The 15,165-nt window shown below is 36.7% G+C and overlaps 1 protein-coding gene across 2 annotated transcripts in view; it reads right to left on the bottom strand.

The window, feature by feature from the left end:
• The window catches only part of SMG1 (SMG1 nonsense mediated mRNA decay associated PI3K related kinase), a 122,788-nt gene that overhangs the window by 43,738 nt on the left and 63,885 nt on the right, over window positions 1-15,165 (bottom strand). For both annotated transcript variants that reach the window (XM_073362322.1, XM_073362323.1), the window contains 10 exons: window positions 13,700-13,899; window positions 13,177-13,373; window positions 11,488-11,634; window positions 10,444-10,598; window positions 6,196-6,341; window positions 5,266-5,467; window positions 1,863-1,972; window positions 1,349-1,496; window positions 698-857; window positions 113-233 (listed from right to left, as the gene is read on the bottom strand). In XM_073362322.1, coding sequence (XP_073218423.1) covers window positions 113-233; window positions 698-857; window positions 1,349-1,496; window positions 1,863-1,972; window positions 5,266-5,467; window positions 6,196-6,341; window positions 10,444-10,598; window positions 11,488-11,634; window positions 13,177-13,373; window positions 13,700-13,899 — 1,586 coding nt within the window. The remainder of the gene's footprint in view (window positions 1-112; window positions 234-697; window positions 858-1,348; window positions 1,497-1,862; window positions 1,973-5,265; window positions 5,468-6,195; window positions 6,342-10,443; window positions 10,599-11,487; window positions 11,635-13,176; window positions 13,374-13,699; window positions 13,900-15,165) is intronic.

Raw genomic sequence — 15,165 nt, 5'->3', positions numbered from 1 at the left:
ATTTGAACCATGAAAATGCAAGTGCTTCTACCAAAACAAAAGTCTAAGTCACTAATTGTGTATAATGAGGAGTCCTTGTGGCACCTTAGAGACCAACATAAAATTTAGATACCTTTAATTTTTTCCAGCAATTGATTCTGGTACACAGTATATCTTAGGGCATGCATCCATGGTCCTACATCATGCTGTTTGCACGACCGTAAAGCATCATTAAAAAGAGGGATAAGACAGTCCTGTGGAAGGCATAAAAAAATTTCATGTTTGTCATGGAATAATGTAGAACTTGTAATTTTCAATACCTACAGAATATTTTAGAGTGGAGTAAGCTGTAGTTTACTAATTTAAGTTTATATAGCAAAGCGTAACACCAAAAATATTTGCTTAGTTGGACTGTTTGAGCAGGGATGTTACTGCATGAGAGAGGTGTCTAAAGTGAGGTCTGAAGAGTCCTGCAATGAAGCCCTTTTTACTGTGGGATTACAATGATGCAGGTAGAATTGGTGTTAAATGGTCAGAAATTTTACTAACAGATTAAAAAAAACTATTTTCAGGTGCAAATATGTTAGGAAATTCAATGTGTTCTCAACTTAGTTTGAATAAGAATGAGCCCATCTCTGCAGAAAGATGTTACCTGATGCATGTATTAACACATGACCTTATTAATATTATTTTAAGAATTTATACACAAAAAACATACCTCTGATGAAAGCCTGCTTGATACTGTGTTTTCCAAAGCAGATGAACAATATAACTGCAGGGTGCTCAACACTGGCAATGACTGAGACACAGTCAATGTGGAAAGTCTTAAAGGTCCAATGGCGATTCGTGACGTCTGCTTCAGATATTTTACTATATTTCTGAAATAAAGATTTAGAGTTCGAAACTAGAACAGTCCATTCTATTAGCTACTAATTATCCTTGTCTTTTTAATTAACAGATATTGTTATTTATTAACATAAAAAAAAACTATGAATGTGCAACAGGCAGCAAAATTCAGCCTCTTCAGATGGAAGAAAAGATCAGGTCTTGCATAATCTATCATTTATCATGCACAATAAGTTTCCACAGATTGTCTGTTTCAAAGAATTGTTTACTGTCAACTGGCCAGGTGAACAAAGCATTAGATCTCTAAAATTAAAATCCCTCCTTATTCTTTCTCCTAGTGGTTTATACTCCTAATACATGAAACACAACTTCATGTACTCTCAGAAATGCAGCCAAACAAAAGCTTCATACTTAAATACAACAAAGACTACAGTTACTACAAAGTGTTTTTTAATGGATTACAACTTCTCTCACATAAGTTATACAAGGTCACTGTATTCACTCAAAGGTTCTTTAAACTTACTCAGTTATCAATTGCCACTTTTGTTCTTGTTCTGTGTGGTTAATAGCTGTTGCCAGACATACTGAACTTCTCAACAACTGTACTTCAATTGCTTTCTGAAATTCTCTTGGATCAGGACTTAGCATGTTAGGAAGCAGCTTCTTCATGTCTACAAAGATTATACATACATACATTCCACAAATGATTAAAAAGTACCAACCTTTACCATAATTCTTGCAATAAAAGTTTTGAAAGGAAGAAAGTTCGCGATAATGAGAAAATTACATTTCTAAGTCCAAGTTCTTTTCTCAAAAAACACATATATATCCAAAAAAAAGATACAACAGCATTTAGGATTATGATTGCCAATTATTTCTCAACTCGGTAAATAAAGTTACAGTAGTTCTGCTGAACTCTGGAATCCTTATCCAGAAAGTCTCCAAGTATAATTTCTATATTGATATGGTACTGTATTTTAAGCTTATAATAAGTGTTTAGGAATTACTTTTATTATGAATTTTGATTTTATTTGTACCTATTTTTTCTTTGGATCCTCCAGTAAGTAGGTTGATGTTTTCTCCAGGTAGCAGTTCTAGCTGTTCTGTACAGTCAATAAGTTCTCCACATTCAAAGCTGCTTAAAGATCTGCAATTCAATTTTTATAGTTTTATTTCCATACTCCTACTTCACCCTAGTTGGTGAAGATTCTACAACTTAACAGCAATGAAAAGCCAGAAGGAGCACTACTAATAAACCAATTGTCTTTTAACATGTTTCTTCCATGTAGCCTTACGATATGTACACTTCGAGCAGGGGGTGTGATTCCCAGCTTGAAGAGATATTCATGCTAGCTCTGAGTGAGCTAGCGTGTTAACAACAGAATATAGCCACAGCAGCACAAGCATCACGAAGGGCTAGCCACGCAGAACGTGTGTCAGAAACAGACAGGCAATCAGGGCAGCTAGCCCACTTGCGCTGCTGCATCTACATTCCATTTTTAGCATGCTTGCTCAGTCAGAGCTATTGTATGTCTCCTCCAGCTGTGAATTATGCCACCAGCTTCAAGTGTAGACATACCTTTATTCAAAGCCCTGAGGTTCTCACACAGCACTTTTAGAAGGTGGAAGTCAGAGCACATTCACATAACTTGAAAACAAAGATTTCCATCTTAATATAAAATCATAATCTGTAAAATGAAGGTAACATAGCAGAAAACACTTAATTCAATTTTTGCCATTCATGAAAATTTAGAAGCTATCAGACTATCAAAATTAAAGAACAAACATTTCAAAGTTTCATATTTATAGAAAATCATCAATTAGTCCACACACCTACTGCTCTTCCACTAGGTGTAGGGATAAAGGAAGGAAAATAATAAGTACTTGAAAATTAAAGTAAGATCCTTTCAGGGGAGCAATCTTAAAAATCTTTATGTTGAAGGGGGGGAATCCTCGTTCCATCCAAGTCAATTAGAGTTTTACCATTGACTTATACAGGGCTAATAAAGAGGCCCCAAAAATTTTTTTGGCCAGTAATTGAACTGCTTGGTGCACATGACAACAAGAGACACAGGGTTTGTTTACACAGGGACACTCAGAAAAATTAATCCAAACTAAATTTTAAAGGGGATTAGTTAAACTGCATTAAACCCCTATGAGAACCTTCTTCAGAATTAAAGTGAATTAAGGCCACTTTAATTCAAAATAGTAGCATTCACAAAGGGGTTTAAACTTGATTTAACTAATCCACTTTAAATTTACACCTTCAGTTAATTTTCCTGAGTGTCCTTCCATAGACAAGCTCCTAGAGCAGTGGCTCTCAACCTATTTACCATTATGGGCCACAATGTGTTATGTGGGCCACATCCAATACTATCTGTAGGGCCCTGAGGATGTCACATGGATTGCAGCTGTGTGCTGATTGGGCTGCAAGCGGCCCACGAGCCACAGGTTGTGACCTAGAGTCTTGTGTAGGGCATAGTTTACACAGGAGTACGCTGACAGCCTGCAACAGCCAAAATCTAACTTCCTCACCCAACCCTTCTACCCTGTTGACAGCATATCAGTTGAGCAGTTCAGGAGACTTGATACAGTATCAGTCAGCCAACTGAGATCAGACACTGAAGATTGAGCCAACAAGACCCTTAACACAGAATGTCATGATATAAATGTTTAAAGTGTTCTGTTACCATCTGCTGGCAGAAAGGAAATATGAAGTGTCTGGACTGACAAAGAAGAAAAAACCCACAATCACTATGAAAACGTTTATATTTCCATTACTACTGCACATTTATTTGATTAAAAACTTCTCTCTTTAGCTACAGAGTTTCTCCCTTTTGCTTGATTCTGCAGTGAAGTCATAATCTTAAATGGGTATAGAGCACCCTAAAAAGCTTTTTAGAGGGTGTACAAATTTGGTGCCTAATAACCAGGAAAATATGTAGATTAGACAGACGACCTGGATAAAACTACACCTGCCCCACACAACTCAGAATGATCAAATCTCTGCACCTGCAAACAAACTATTTGTGGATGCCTATCACTGAAAAATCTCTGCCAGCACAGACAAATGTATCTAAAAAGAATGAGGATATGAAGTATTCATAACTATTTCTAAACAAAATATTTTCAGACACATCGTAAAGACTTGCCTACATTGTGGATTAACTACATGGCAACTTTTAAAAAACAAACTTTTTGAGTTATGTTTATATGAGGAAGTCTACCAGTTTTACTAACAGAAAAAAAGAAACACTCTATCCTTAGAAACTCAAACTTCTTGACAGACTATATTTAAACTTTTCCCCAAGAATTTACTTTTAGGCCAAGTCTGCATGTGAAAAACTTCAGACAAAAGATTTTTTATGAAGTTTATTGGAGAAGTACTGGCTTGAAAAGAATAGATCTTCAAATGGAATGGCTACAGAAGTCTTATCTATTGCAATTCCAACTTTATATTAACTAGAGCAGTGGTTTTGGACCTGTGGTCCACAGACCCCTTAGGGATCCGCAGACTACGTTTAAGTTGTTCGCAAACGACTGTCATTACCCTAGAACAGTGGTTTTCAACCTGTGGTCCCTGGTGGTCCACAAACTATGTGTAAGATTTCTAAAGGGGTCTGCACGTCCACTGGAAATTTTTAGGGGTTCACAAATGAAGAAAGGCTGAAACCCACTTGAGTAACAAAACAAATGTCTGCTAGAATCATAGGTGCGCTTTTTTTATATTTACTTAAAAAAACCTAAAAAGACTATCATGATTCATTAGATATATGCAGGGTTGTTGTAGCTGTGTCGGCCCTAGGACATTCGAGAGACAAGGTGGTGAGGTAATATATTTTATTGGGTGAGACAGACAAGCTTCCAAGCTTACACAGAGATCCAGAAGAACACCACGTAAGCTTGAAAATTTCTCTTGTCAACAGATAGTGATTCAATAAAATATTACCTCATCCACCTTGCATCTCTAATGAATCATTAGCTATCAACCAACATAATCATCTTTAATTTCTGAAGAAAGCTTTAGAGTCAAAATATTTTAATTCAGAAATCTAAAGAATAAAAAGATACAAGTGAAAGATAAGGTATTTTAAAAAATTATTCTAGTTGTGAGAATGGATGAATCCCCTTACAATAAAAAATAACTAAAACAAATCCATTATCTTCTGCCTCCAAATAAACACTTTAAGAGGCCTTTCCTAATCTTAAGAATCATGAAAGCCCCAATGATTTACTTAGGATGGTGTCAATTCACTAATTATTTGTTATAGCTACTATACGTCAAGGAAGTTTTCCTACTAAATCATTATTCATTTTGCATCACAAAAGATAAAGATCTTGGAAACCACATGGCACTGATATGATGAGACTAAGAGAAGCTTTCATGTAACAGTTTACTGCTTTCAGAGATATTATTGAATAAATTAATGAGAACCTTACTTTATGTAGTTAAAGTCTGCTTTTAAATTGACTGAGGTATTACTTGTGCTTTTTTTCAAATCATGGACAGCATTCTGCCATTCTTGTACAGCAGACCAATCAGCAATTGCAATGTAACATTCACATGCTTTGTTACCCAAGTAATTTATAACTTCAGGTGAAGAATCACTTGGTTTAGTCAGAACAGTTTTTCTAGCTTCACCTGTGAAATTAAGAAAATCAATATTTAAGAAAAATAAGCCTTATTACTTGACAAAGCATTTGGAAATTATGTTTTAAGGCAAAAAGTTTCATCTGTTTTAGATAAGATTAGTTATACAATATTTACAGCACCTAACTTCTCATCTGTAGCATATTTTATCACCTGTAAAACTGAAATACTTACACAAGAAAATGTAGTTAATATTTATAAAGAAACTGGAAGATAGAAAATGATCTGATCAATATAGAAGAACTAAACTAATATGTGCACCTGATAATACACACAAAAGTGTACAAAATACCCCTTCCCACTTCTCAAGATTTTAATAGAGTGCTGTGCCAAGGTCTCATTTTAAGGCTTCTTTTTATACTATAGTACATTCATGATGTATACAAATAACTGGAAGTAATGACGTATTAAAGTCTAAATAATTAGAACTAAACTGCTTAAAATACAATGTGTTATCCTTGCTTTTATCCAACTCTTCACTAGGCCCCAAATCTGCAAACATCTATGCATGTGCTTATCTTTACATATGTGAGTAGCCCCAATATCTTCAACTGGATTATTCAGTTAAACTTGTACGTAAGTGTTTACAATGTAAATTACTAAGGCAATATAGCAAGGCTTTATTGTTGACTATATTACCTGTAAACCATAACAATGTTATGCACATATTCAGTACATGGAGTTTGTGACCATTTTAAAAAGTAATTAATAATACTTACCATTGAAAGAATGCTTTGGGCTGGCATTATTGCCACTATTTGAATTGGCCAACTTCAGGACAGATTTATCAAAACCAGCTATGGAGCAATCCACTCCTGTCATGGAACTCAAGTGCTCCTGGTATTCAACAGTTGCTTTTTCAAACCTTAAACATTTAAGATTTAATGTTTAGTCAACATTTTACAGCAATGATTTTCTACTTTTTGTATATGGAGTTTGTATTAAACTTTCCTATAAAAGGACAGAATGAATGATCCCTGCAATGCCACAAGAATAAAACTAAGGAAGACCACAGAGGATTTCTCCCTATGGTAAAACTTGGAAAACAGAAGTGGTGGGGGGAGGAAGCTACTGAAGGTGGGTGATCTAGTTACTGATCTTTTTTATTCCTGGAATTGTCCTTATCCTTCAACCCAAAACATCAAACTGGGATCTTTAAAAAATAAGGTTGAAGAAGATGGCAAACAATTAAGGTGGTCAGTTGATAGTTTCATATATGTGAAATTATGCCTATGTATCAGCTTTTCATACCAACTTCAAATTACTATGAACTGAAGCAAAATTTACTTGCTGGCACTGTTCTAGATGGAGTAGCTATAATATGATTTTTCACATGAGACGTCTGCCAGAAACTCCCCCTCCCTCACAGGAGACAGAAGCAACAACACAGCAGGGTGAGGACGAGCAGAGCTCCCCCAGCTATGTTGATCTGGGGAGACAGAATGGAAACCGTGGTTAGTGGAACGAGCTTCACAGCCTCTAGGCCCAAAAGATGTCAGCAGCTGGCATTTTACAATTTGAATTCTAGATTTGTTTTTTTGCTGACTGTTTGCTCCTCCTAATCTCATTCTCACACCTCAACACAGTCCCTCCATTGCCAGTGTCACTCTTCCCACACTCCTGCCTCTCAATGACCTTCCCCCAAACCTTGTTCCTAGTATCTCCCTTGCTCCCCTGCCACTGTCCCCATAACAAAACATTTTTTAAAAGAAAAAAACGAAAGCCATCGAACGAAAACCATGGAACAAACAGGACACACGTTAACTGCCATGGCCTCTTTGCTCATATGTGTACCTCTCTCCCAGCCTAATATGTTTTCTCCTTTTTTGACTCTGAAGCCCTTGCAACAAGGCTCACTCTCGCTCTCTCTCGCCTGTTTGGAAAGCACTTAGCATACTGTGAGTACTGTACCTCCGCAGATGAAAGATGACTAGACTAACAGCTTTGTTATATTCACAAACGTTTGCTACTCATGACTTTAACTGAGAGAAGCAAATATTGGATTCTTTCTTTCTCTGCTTACAGGAACCACAAGTGGGAGACAGAGGTGTAATCTGGCAAGGTTACCTAACTGAGGCTGGTATAATAGGAGTGCTTATCAGACACTGCTGGTCTTATGGAGGGAGCTGAAGTTGTTTGAAGGAGAAGAGCCATGAAGTTCCCACTTCTCTCACTCAACAGAGCAGGAGAAGAGAAGATCACTGGTGTGATCTGCAGGCCCGATTTGCATCCACTCTGCCACTAACTCCTCATGCCTCTGACCAGATCCTATTTAAGGTATGTTGACACTTAAGGCAGCATGTCTATGGGCCCTGACTGGTGGCAGAGGAAGGAAGTGGTAAAATGTTGGAGGGTGAGAGACATCAAAGCTAGTCCTGCAGGAAGATGCTTCCACACAGGCCAAACCAAGCAGTTAAGAAGGCAGGGGGAAGGAAGCACCTGTAACAGAGACAGAGGTGGGAAGAGAGATTAAGAGCGTTGTTTCTTTCAGTATGCCAGCAGGACAAAAGGTATACACGGACACAGAATGTGTTTGCATGTTTTTCCCACAGGTGAATTTTAGTCTAATATGTAAAACACAAGTACTTTGGTATGGGTGGAAAGGGTGTTTTTCCCTACGTGTTCAAAACTCCGAAGACTGCCCACATTAAAACTATACAACATAATATCGATTTTCAATAAATTATTAGCTCTGTGGGTTGGCAGTAGTGCTAAGTATATAACCCATGAGGACCTTTAAAAAAACAAAAAACAATATTTTATTTTAGTTTACTGTATATACTTAACAGCACAAATCCCAAATTTAGATGTCTTTGCCCTAAATTAAAACACAAACAAACAAAACTAGTCACTTTTCCACACCCCAAAGAGCATATAATGATGGATAGTTTAAGCAGCAGTTGGGAATAATTCTCTCTTTCTTTATAACAAAAAATGTAAAGGTGTATATATATTTATAATAATTGTATCTGACTTTTTCCTTCTACCCTCTAGTCTCTGTATATTGCATATTTTCTTGGACTGTAAGAAGGGGCAGGGACTGTCATCCTATGCCTTTGTGCAGCACTTAACAGAATGAGATCCCCATCATCATGATAAAGAGGCTCCGAGTAGTACTGCAAAACAAATGTTAAACCAAACATAAACCAACATTTCCCTTTTCACTGCTAACCTTCCTTTCAGAAATGTCCCATTAATTTCCTTTTTCACTGTGGCCTGTTGTACTAGTCATATCCCAACATCTCATTAATCTGAAAGGATGTTGCATAACAGAGTTGCAAGCTTTGACTATTCAAATAGTTGAATAATAGATCAAACATTATTTTGCTTATTCAGTCACACATGTAATAACTGTCTTGACACAGTGAAGCTGAATGTCCGTTAGCTAAATAACGTTTAGTACTGTAGATTTTAGGACTGAAGATTTTCTCTAAGTCTTGGTACAGCAAGAGTTCACATTACTAACAGAAAGTATTTCTGAACACCACACTTTGTATCTTACAAAGTTATGCATTATTTGAAGGACCTAACAAAAGAAAACAGACATCAATAATCCTTATAAAAATTCTATAGATTTTTGCCTGCCTAGGTTTTGTTTGTCTGCACATGTACCTAAGAATTAACAGGGGTCTCCTTTTTCCTTTCTGGGATTCAGTAACTACCTTCCACAGTGAAAAGGTGAGTTGCTTCCCCATAAGTGGATGAAAATTTCAAGTATGTTTCCATGTATTTTGATTCACTTTTTAAAATCTACCACACTGCTCTACGGATTCTTAGCATAGGTCTAAACTATAAACAAGTCGACCTATGTTAGGTTGACTTACAGCCACTGCAGTGGCTGTAAATCATAAGGTGCTTTATGTGTTCAGGAAAAGTTAGCACATGTGACTCCATTTTGGTTTGGGGCCCACCATTGTCTAAAAGCAAGCACATCATGCATCAGGAGGAGTGTTCCTTAGATACTGCATTCCTGTGAAAATCCTCCTCCTCGTCTCCAGCCTGCCTTGATTCCTGGTATCTGTTCTTTGTCTGTCTCTAACTCCTTATCTCCTGGCCTTTGAGTGAGGCCTCCCATCCTGATAATAAAAGTTACTGATGCATCGCTTTAGGACCATGCTGTGTAATTAACATACTAGTTTAGCATATGAAGAATGCACCAAGCAGGGATAGGTGGTAGATTAAAAAAAGGGTTTGTTTATTGGTTAAGGTTTCCGATGCGCGAGGGCAACATGCTTTGCTAAGAGGTATATAACCTTTGTATAATCTGTATTCGGGGTCCCCTCCTGGCTAGCAGGGGGGCACCACGCTCAAGCCTAATAAACTTGGTGTTTTTTGGGAACTTTGCAGTTGTGGACTTTGTTTATGTGCCTCAGCCTAGATTCGAACTGTGCGTGACCTACCAGGTGTAATTCGTAGCATTTGTGTGCGTGTCCTATCAGGTATAATTCATAACATGTCAACCTAACACTGTAGTGTAGACTAGGGTGGAGCTGTAATTTAAGACACTACCTCAGCGTGATCAACACTCATAACACAAAAAAGGGTTCAGAGCCAGGTATGAAAATTACATCTGGATATCCTTAAAGAACCTCAGATTACTACCTCTGGCCAGGAAACTGGGTAAAAAAAAAAATTCAGATTAAAGAATAATTTGCAACATAACCCTGGCTAACTAATGCTGCTACACTACAGAGAATTTTTGAAAACGTAACACAGCACAGCTGATCCTTGAACACTGACAACTTAGTGATGTTCTTATGCATCTGTTTTCAAAAAATTCTAGGACATGCTAACCATCTCCCAAAGACATGCTAAAAGTGAACTTCTTGTTCAGATAAGGAAACCAGAAGAGCAGCTTTGATCCATGAAGCAACTTACATTAACTGAGATAAAAATATTGGCACTTCATGTATTTAGAAAATAAGCTCATATTTATACCAGTTCTCCAGCCATTTGTGCCAACTTACCGTCCTTCTGCTTGCTGAGCTACAGAATTAATCCAAGACAGACTCTTCCCAACTATAGCAGAAGACCAGACAGCTATTCCTTGTATAGCTTCAGGGCAATGAAGCTCACATAGTGCTTCCACCAACATCATAATTGTCACTTCCAATTCATTTCCCTAGAAATGAAGTTTAAGCCTAATTTAACAGATCTTGTTTGAAGAGAAAAGATGCGTACATTGTTAAATGTTTTAAACGTGCAATACTTCATGTTTATATTTAATAAAGTATTCTCAATGGTCACAGTTACCCCACCCCCACAAAGTAAAGCAAAGAATATTTGAAAACCAGACACTGTACACTACCCTCTGAAAAGCACATCTAGCTCATTGCCTATACTTATGCAAATACATGACTTCTTCACAAATCCCCAGAAATTCATCAGCAGACAAATTACTACCCAGGCATAAATCTAGAAAGCGTTCTCTGCTAAAAACACACACATTTCAAGAAGGTCAAACAACACTATCGAACAAGTCATCGGTACCCTTCAGCTTTTATACAAAGTGTTCTAAACACAGTGGTTTTTCCAACTCATTGTGCCAACATTTTGTAGAAAGATCTCCTCCTGGACCTCATCCTCTTCCAGTCCTCATCCCAGTCCTTGGTTAGAAAAGGGTTGCTTTTCACAATATCAGGAAGGGTTCCACAGACAAAAAGTTTGAAAAATACTGATCTAGCAGAAGTATCAAAAAACTTCCACAAGTTTTAAACAGAGGCTCCTTACTTAAACAGTGGGAATTATATAGTTCAAAATATGAGCTAGCTATAAATCTTTGACTAAATGTGTAACACACAGAATTTCCAGATTTTAAACTATTTTGCCTAGAAAAAACTCCACCCCCTCAAAAATAGATAAGTAAAAGTTCAAAACTGTTGCTCTAGAATACAGTTTTTGACAGGCCTATTGGTTTGATTACCTAATCCATTGGTTTATCTTTTAGTTTATATACAATACTATGGAAATGTTTTTTTCTACAGCTTACTAAATTTTGAAAAATATACTACCTTCATTTCTGTGAGTAAATCAAAACCATGTCTGACTGTCACAGCAGGTTGACCAGCCAACAATCCAACCCGCATGATAGAAAGTCTAATCCGAGTTAGCCAATCTTGGCAGGTCTGGCGGTTAGTGTAGAAGAATGTCCTGATAACCTTTACAATAGGGGGAAGGGAGAAAGAAAAAAAAAAGAGATCCTGAGTTTTATAAAACAATACTTTCTATTTCTGTATAAATTAAAATAGATGCATTATCATATTTAATACATAGAACACAGCATAATCTTTATCCAGAAGGGTTCCCTTCTCTAACTAAATTTTCAAGTGGTGTAATTTACTATAGAATGATTAAAATGTAACAACGTTGCCGTGGGAAGATTTCTGTCAGCAAGTCCATGACAAGAAGTTAGATTTAAATGTGTTTTAACTTGTCCTTTCAAATCTCTTTCCCCCGTACCTAAGAAGCCCTACTTACAATGGATGATTTCTTGGAAAATATTTTTGCTTTACTCAACCCTCCGTCAATACCTGCTCTTGGAGGACCACATTTCCATATGAAAGAGGCTGGAAGTTGGGGGGAAAGAAGGGATGAAAAGAGAGAAATTCTGACTCATCAGTGACTCACTACTTCTTGCCAGCCTGGGAGAAAAGAATTCAGCTTGATCCTTAAAATTTGATCCCCTGCACAGCAGCAAAATACACTAATTCTAGACTACTCCCAAATTCAGTTTGACCTGCCATTGGGAAATGACAACATACATTATAATTGTAGAGATTCTGAGGCAAACACATGAGTGGTGCAATATCTTTCTACCAAATATTATAATCAATCAGATTTGGATGGATTTTTTTCAACAAACAGAAATGGTTTCCTTGGAACCCTTCCAAATACATGTCTGGACAGGCAAAATAGCAAACAAATAATTCTTGCAAAAACTCATTGCAATTATGACATGATTTAATATGTCAACTGCTTGGTCATTTTACAGATTGTTTAAACAGAAATGGGAAAACAGCAAAGTGGTCCTTTCAATTTTTAAAGCAGTTTGGTTTATGAAGGCCAAAGCTTCATAGATTTAACTGTAAATACATCAATTTTTGTTTCATATCCAACAAATGGCAGCTTGAACTCCTCACAACTGAATGCATTTCATAACAAATGTTGATAGCTTAATAGAGCAGTGACTACTGTGCCTTTAATTCACATTCAATAGTTATTCATTTTATCATCTGCAACGTGTTTGATATTGTGCTGCTGTGTAAACAGTTACTCAAGAAAACGATGTTCCCTTTTCAGTTGTTTAATAGTAAATAACATTAAATCAAGTAAGGCAAAAGAAATTGAAGGAATATATCATGTTTGTTTGAAATTAGACAAACAAGGTTAAATGAAAATCAGAACACAAGCCTACAATGTTTGGAAACCAGGTTGTCTGCAGCTGATCTTTTTCAAAAACAGTAAGCTCCATCAATAGGGAGAACAGCTAGATAATCCTGAGCTTTTTTAATTTTTTAAAGTGGAAAAATTGTTGGCTTATAATCAGGGTAGTATATCGGACATTTCGATAGAAAAGTTATTACAAGGAATCATTCAGAAGCGGCATATGATTCTTGATAAATAGCTAGTGATATACAGTGAAATATTCCCACTTTTGTGGGACAGTTTGCAGTACACGGTCAGCATTGAAAGAGACAAACCTTGGGTGGAGAAGTGAGTGCATTAGCACATCCTTCATAAGCATTGTACATCAATTTCTCCAGATTCTCCAAGTACTGTAGAAGGAGAACAAGTCTAAGCTGATTACTGCTGTGTCCTTCATCATTGTCTGCTATAGTCCACTGGCTAACATCTTGATCCGGGTTTAACGTGTGGGCTGCAAGACTTCTAATGATACCTATGAACATTTGGCCAGAACATGTCAACACACTGGTTACCAAATAATCAGGTATTCACACCTTAATATAATATAAAAATATCTGTGAAAATTGAGTCTAAAATTATTAACATGTACTTCAACAAATAAAAAACTACATAAAGCATCTCCAAAAATTATAATATAACACTTGATTTCTTGACATTTAAGAAAGGTCTAAAAAAGCAACAAATTGTTGAAAAAGAAAGTAATTTTTTCCTATCTTGACCATAATTTAAGAAAACAGCTCACTACTCTATTTCTTAAACCAAATATCCCATAAAAAAAATATACATTCTTTATGTTACCTTCAATTGTCTGGAACGTATCTTGGGCTCTACCTAAAGGGGTTCTTAACTTAGAAAGGACTGTAAACTGAGCTGCTTCCCAAACAGCCCACTGCCACAGTACAGCATCCGTCTTCAACAGATTGCGAGGAATGGTCGATTGGTCACGCTTATCTAATCTCTGACAGCTGTAGAACAATCTTTCTAACCAATTGTCCTTCCTGAAAAAAAGTTAAGACAAATACAGCAATTCATATCTATATACATAGCTGTAAAGCTATTTTAGCTTGTAACTGATTACTCTTGTAATCAAACCTCTAATGGACCTATGTTTCCTATTGTCATGCACATGCGTGTACACACACACAGGATTATTCTGCAGGAACAAATACAGAGCTCAAGAACATTGCAAAAAAAATTACAAAGGCAGAAAAAATGGAGACAAAGGGTTTGCTAGCCAAAAGTAAAGAAAACACAGTGCAGAAGACAAATTTGAAAAAGAGGCATACACTTTTGGTTGAAAATGAAAATGAGCAAAGAGAAATAAGATATTCAAAATTCTGAGAGATAAAAATAGATGTGAACAGAAATTAATGAAGACTAAGGATTTAGCAGCATAAAATATTGCATCCCAAAAACTGGAATGGTAAATAGTTTCAGCTGGTGCCAAAAACCAGAAAAAGGATTTCAGACATTCTCTTCCAGGTGTACAAAATGACAGAGAAGGCCCACAAGTTAGAAAGATCGCAGTGAAGCCAACTGCAAGTAGTACAACTCAATATCTGTCCCAACACTGTCTCATCTTCTAACATGAGCCAACACCATCAAAACATGGCTCATTGTCAGTTTGCATTGAGTCTGCAGTCTCAGAATGCAGATGATATCAGTATAACTTCTGTGTGTATCATATGTCAAATACATGAGAAGGAGATAGGCATCCTACAGAAATGGTATAAAGACATCTGTATTGAATACCTACACATTGAGCTCGAAGGGGGGGGGGGGGGGGGGAGGAGGAGAGGAGAGGAAGAGGCATGTATAACTATATGGAGCATATGGTTCCAGGCAAGAAGGTTGATGGCATCTGGAGTACCTGAGGAAGCAGTGTGCTATATACCAGTCAACATTAGTTTGTAGCATCTTTTGTGCACAATGGGACTAGCTGTATAGAGGTACTGGGTGCATCAAGCTAAGGAAATCCACTAGGGCAATGGTGCAATTAAGACAAGAAAAAGAAGTTACTCAAATTCACCTATCACACCCAGCTGACTTAAGGCTATCAGAAAAAAAAAATCAACTATTAAACAGACCATAATTAAAAACAAACAAAAAAAACCAAACAAAAAATTATTTACTTACAGCTGAAAAGACCTTAATTTTAAGAGTGAACTGGCAGGGATAAAAGAGGAACAGATGGTTGAAGACTATGAGGTATATAGAATTTGCTCTCTGGGTTCACAAATGCTGCCTTACCTAGTCTGCTTTCA

The sequence above is a fragment of the Lepidochelys kempii genome, chromosome 10 (genome assembly GCF_965140265.1).
Source record: "Lepidochelys kempii isolate rLepKem1 chromosome 10, rLepKem1.hap2, whole genome shotgun sequence".
In the NCBI taxonomy this organism is placed as follows: domain Eukaryota; kingdom Metazoa; phylum Chordata; order Testudines; family Cheloniidae; genus Lepidochelys; species Lepidochelys kempii.
This window is presented reverse-complemented; position numbering and strand designations above follow the sequence as displayed.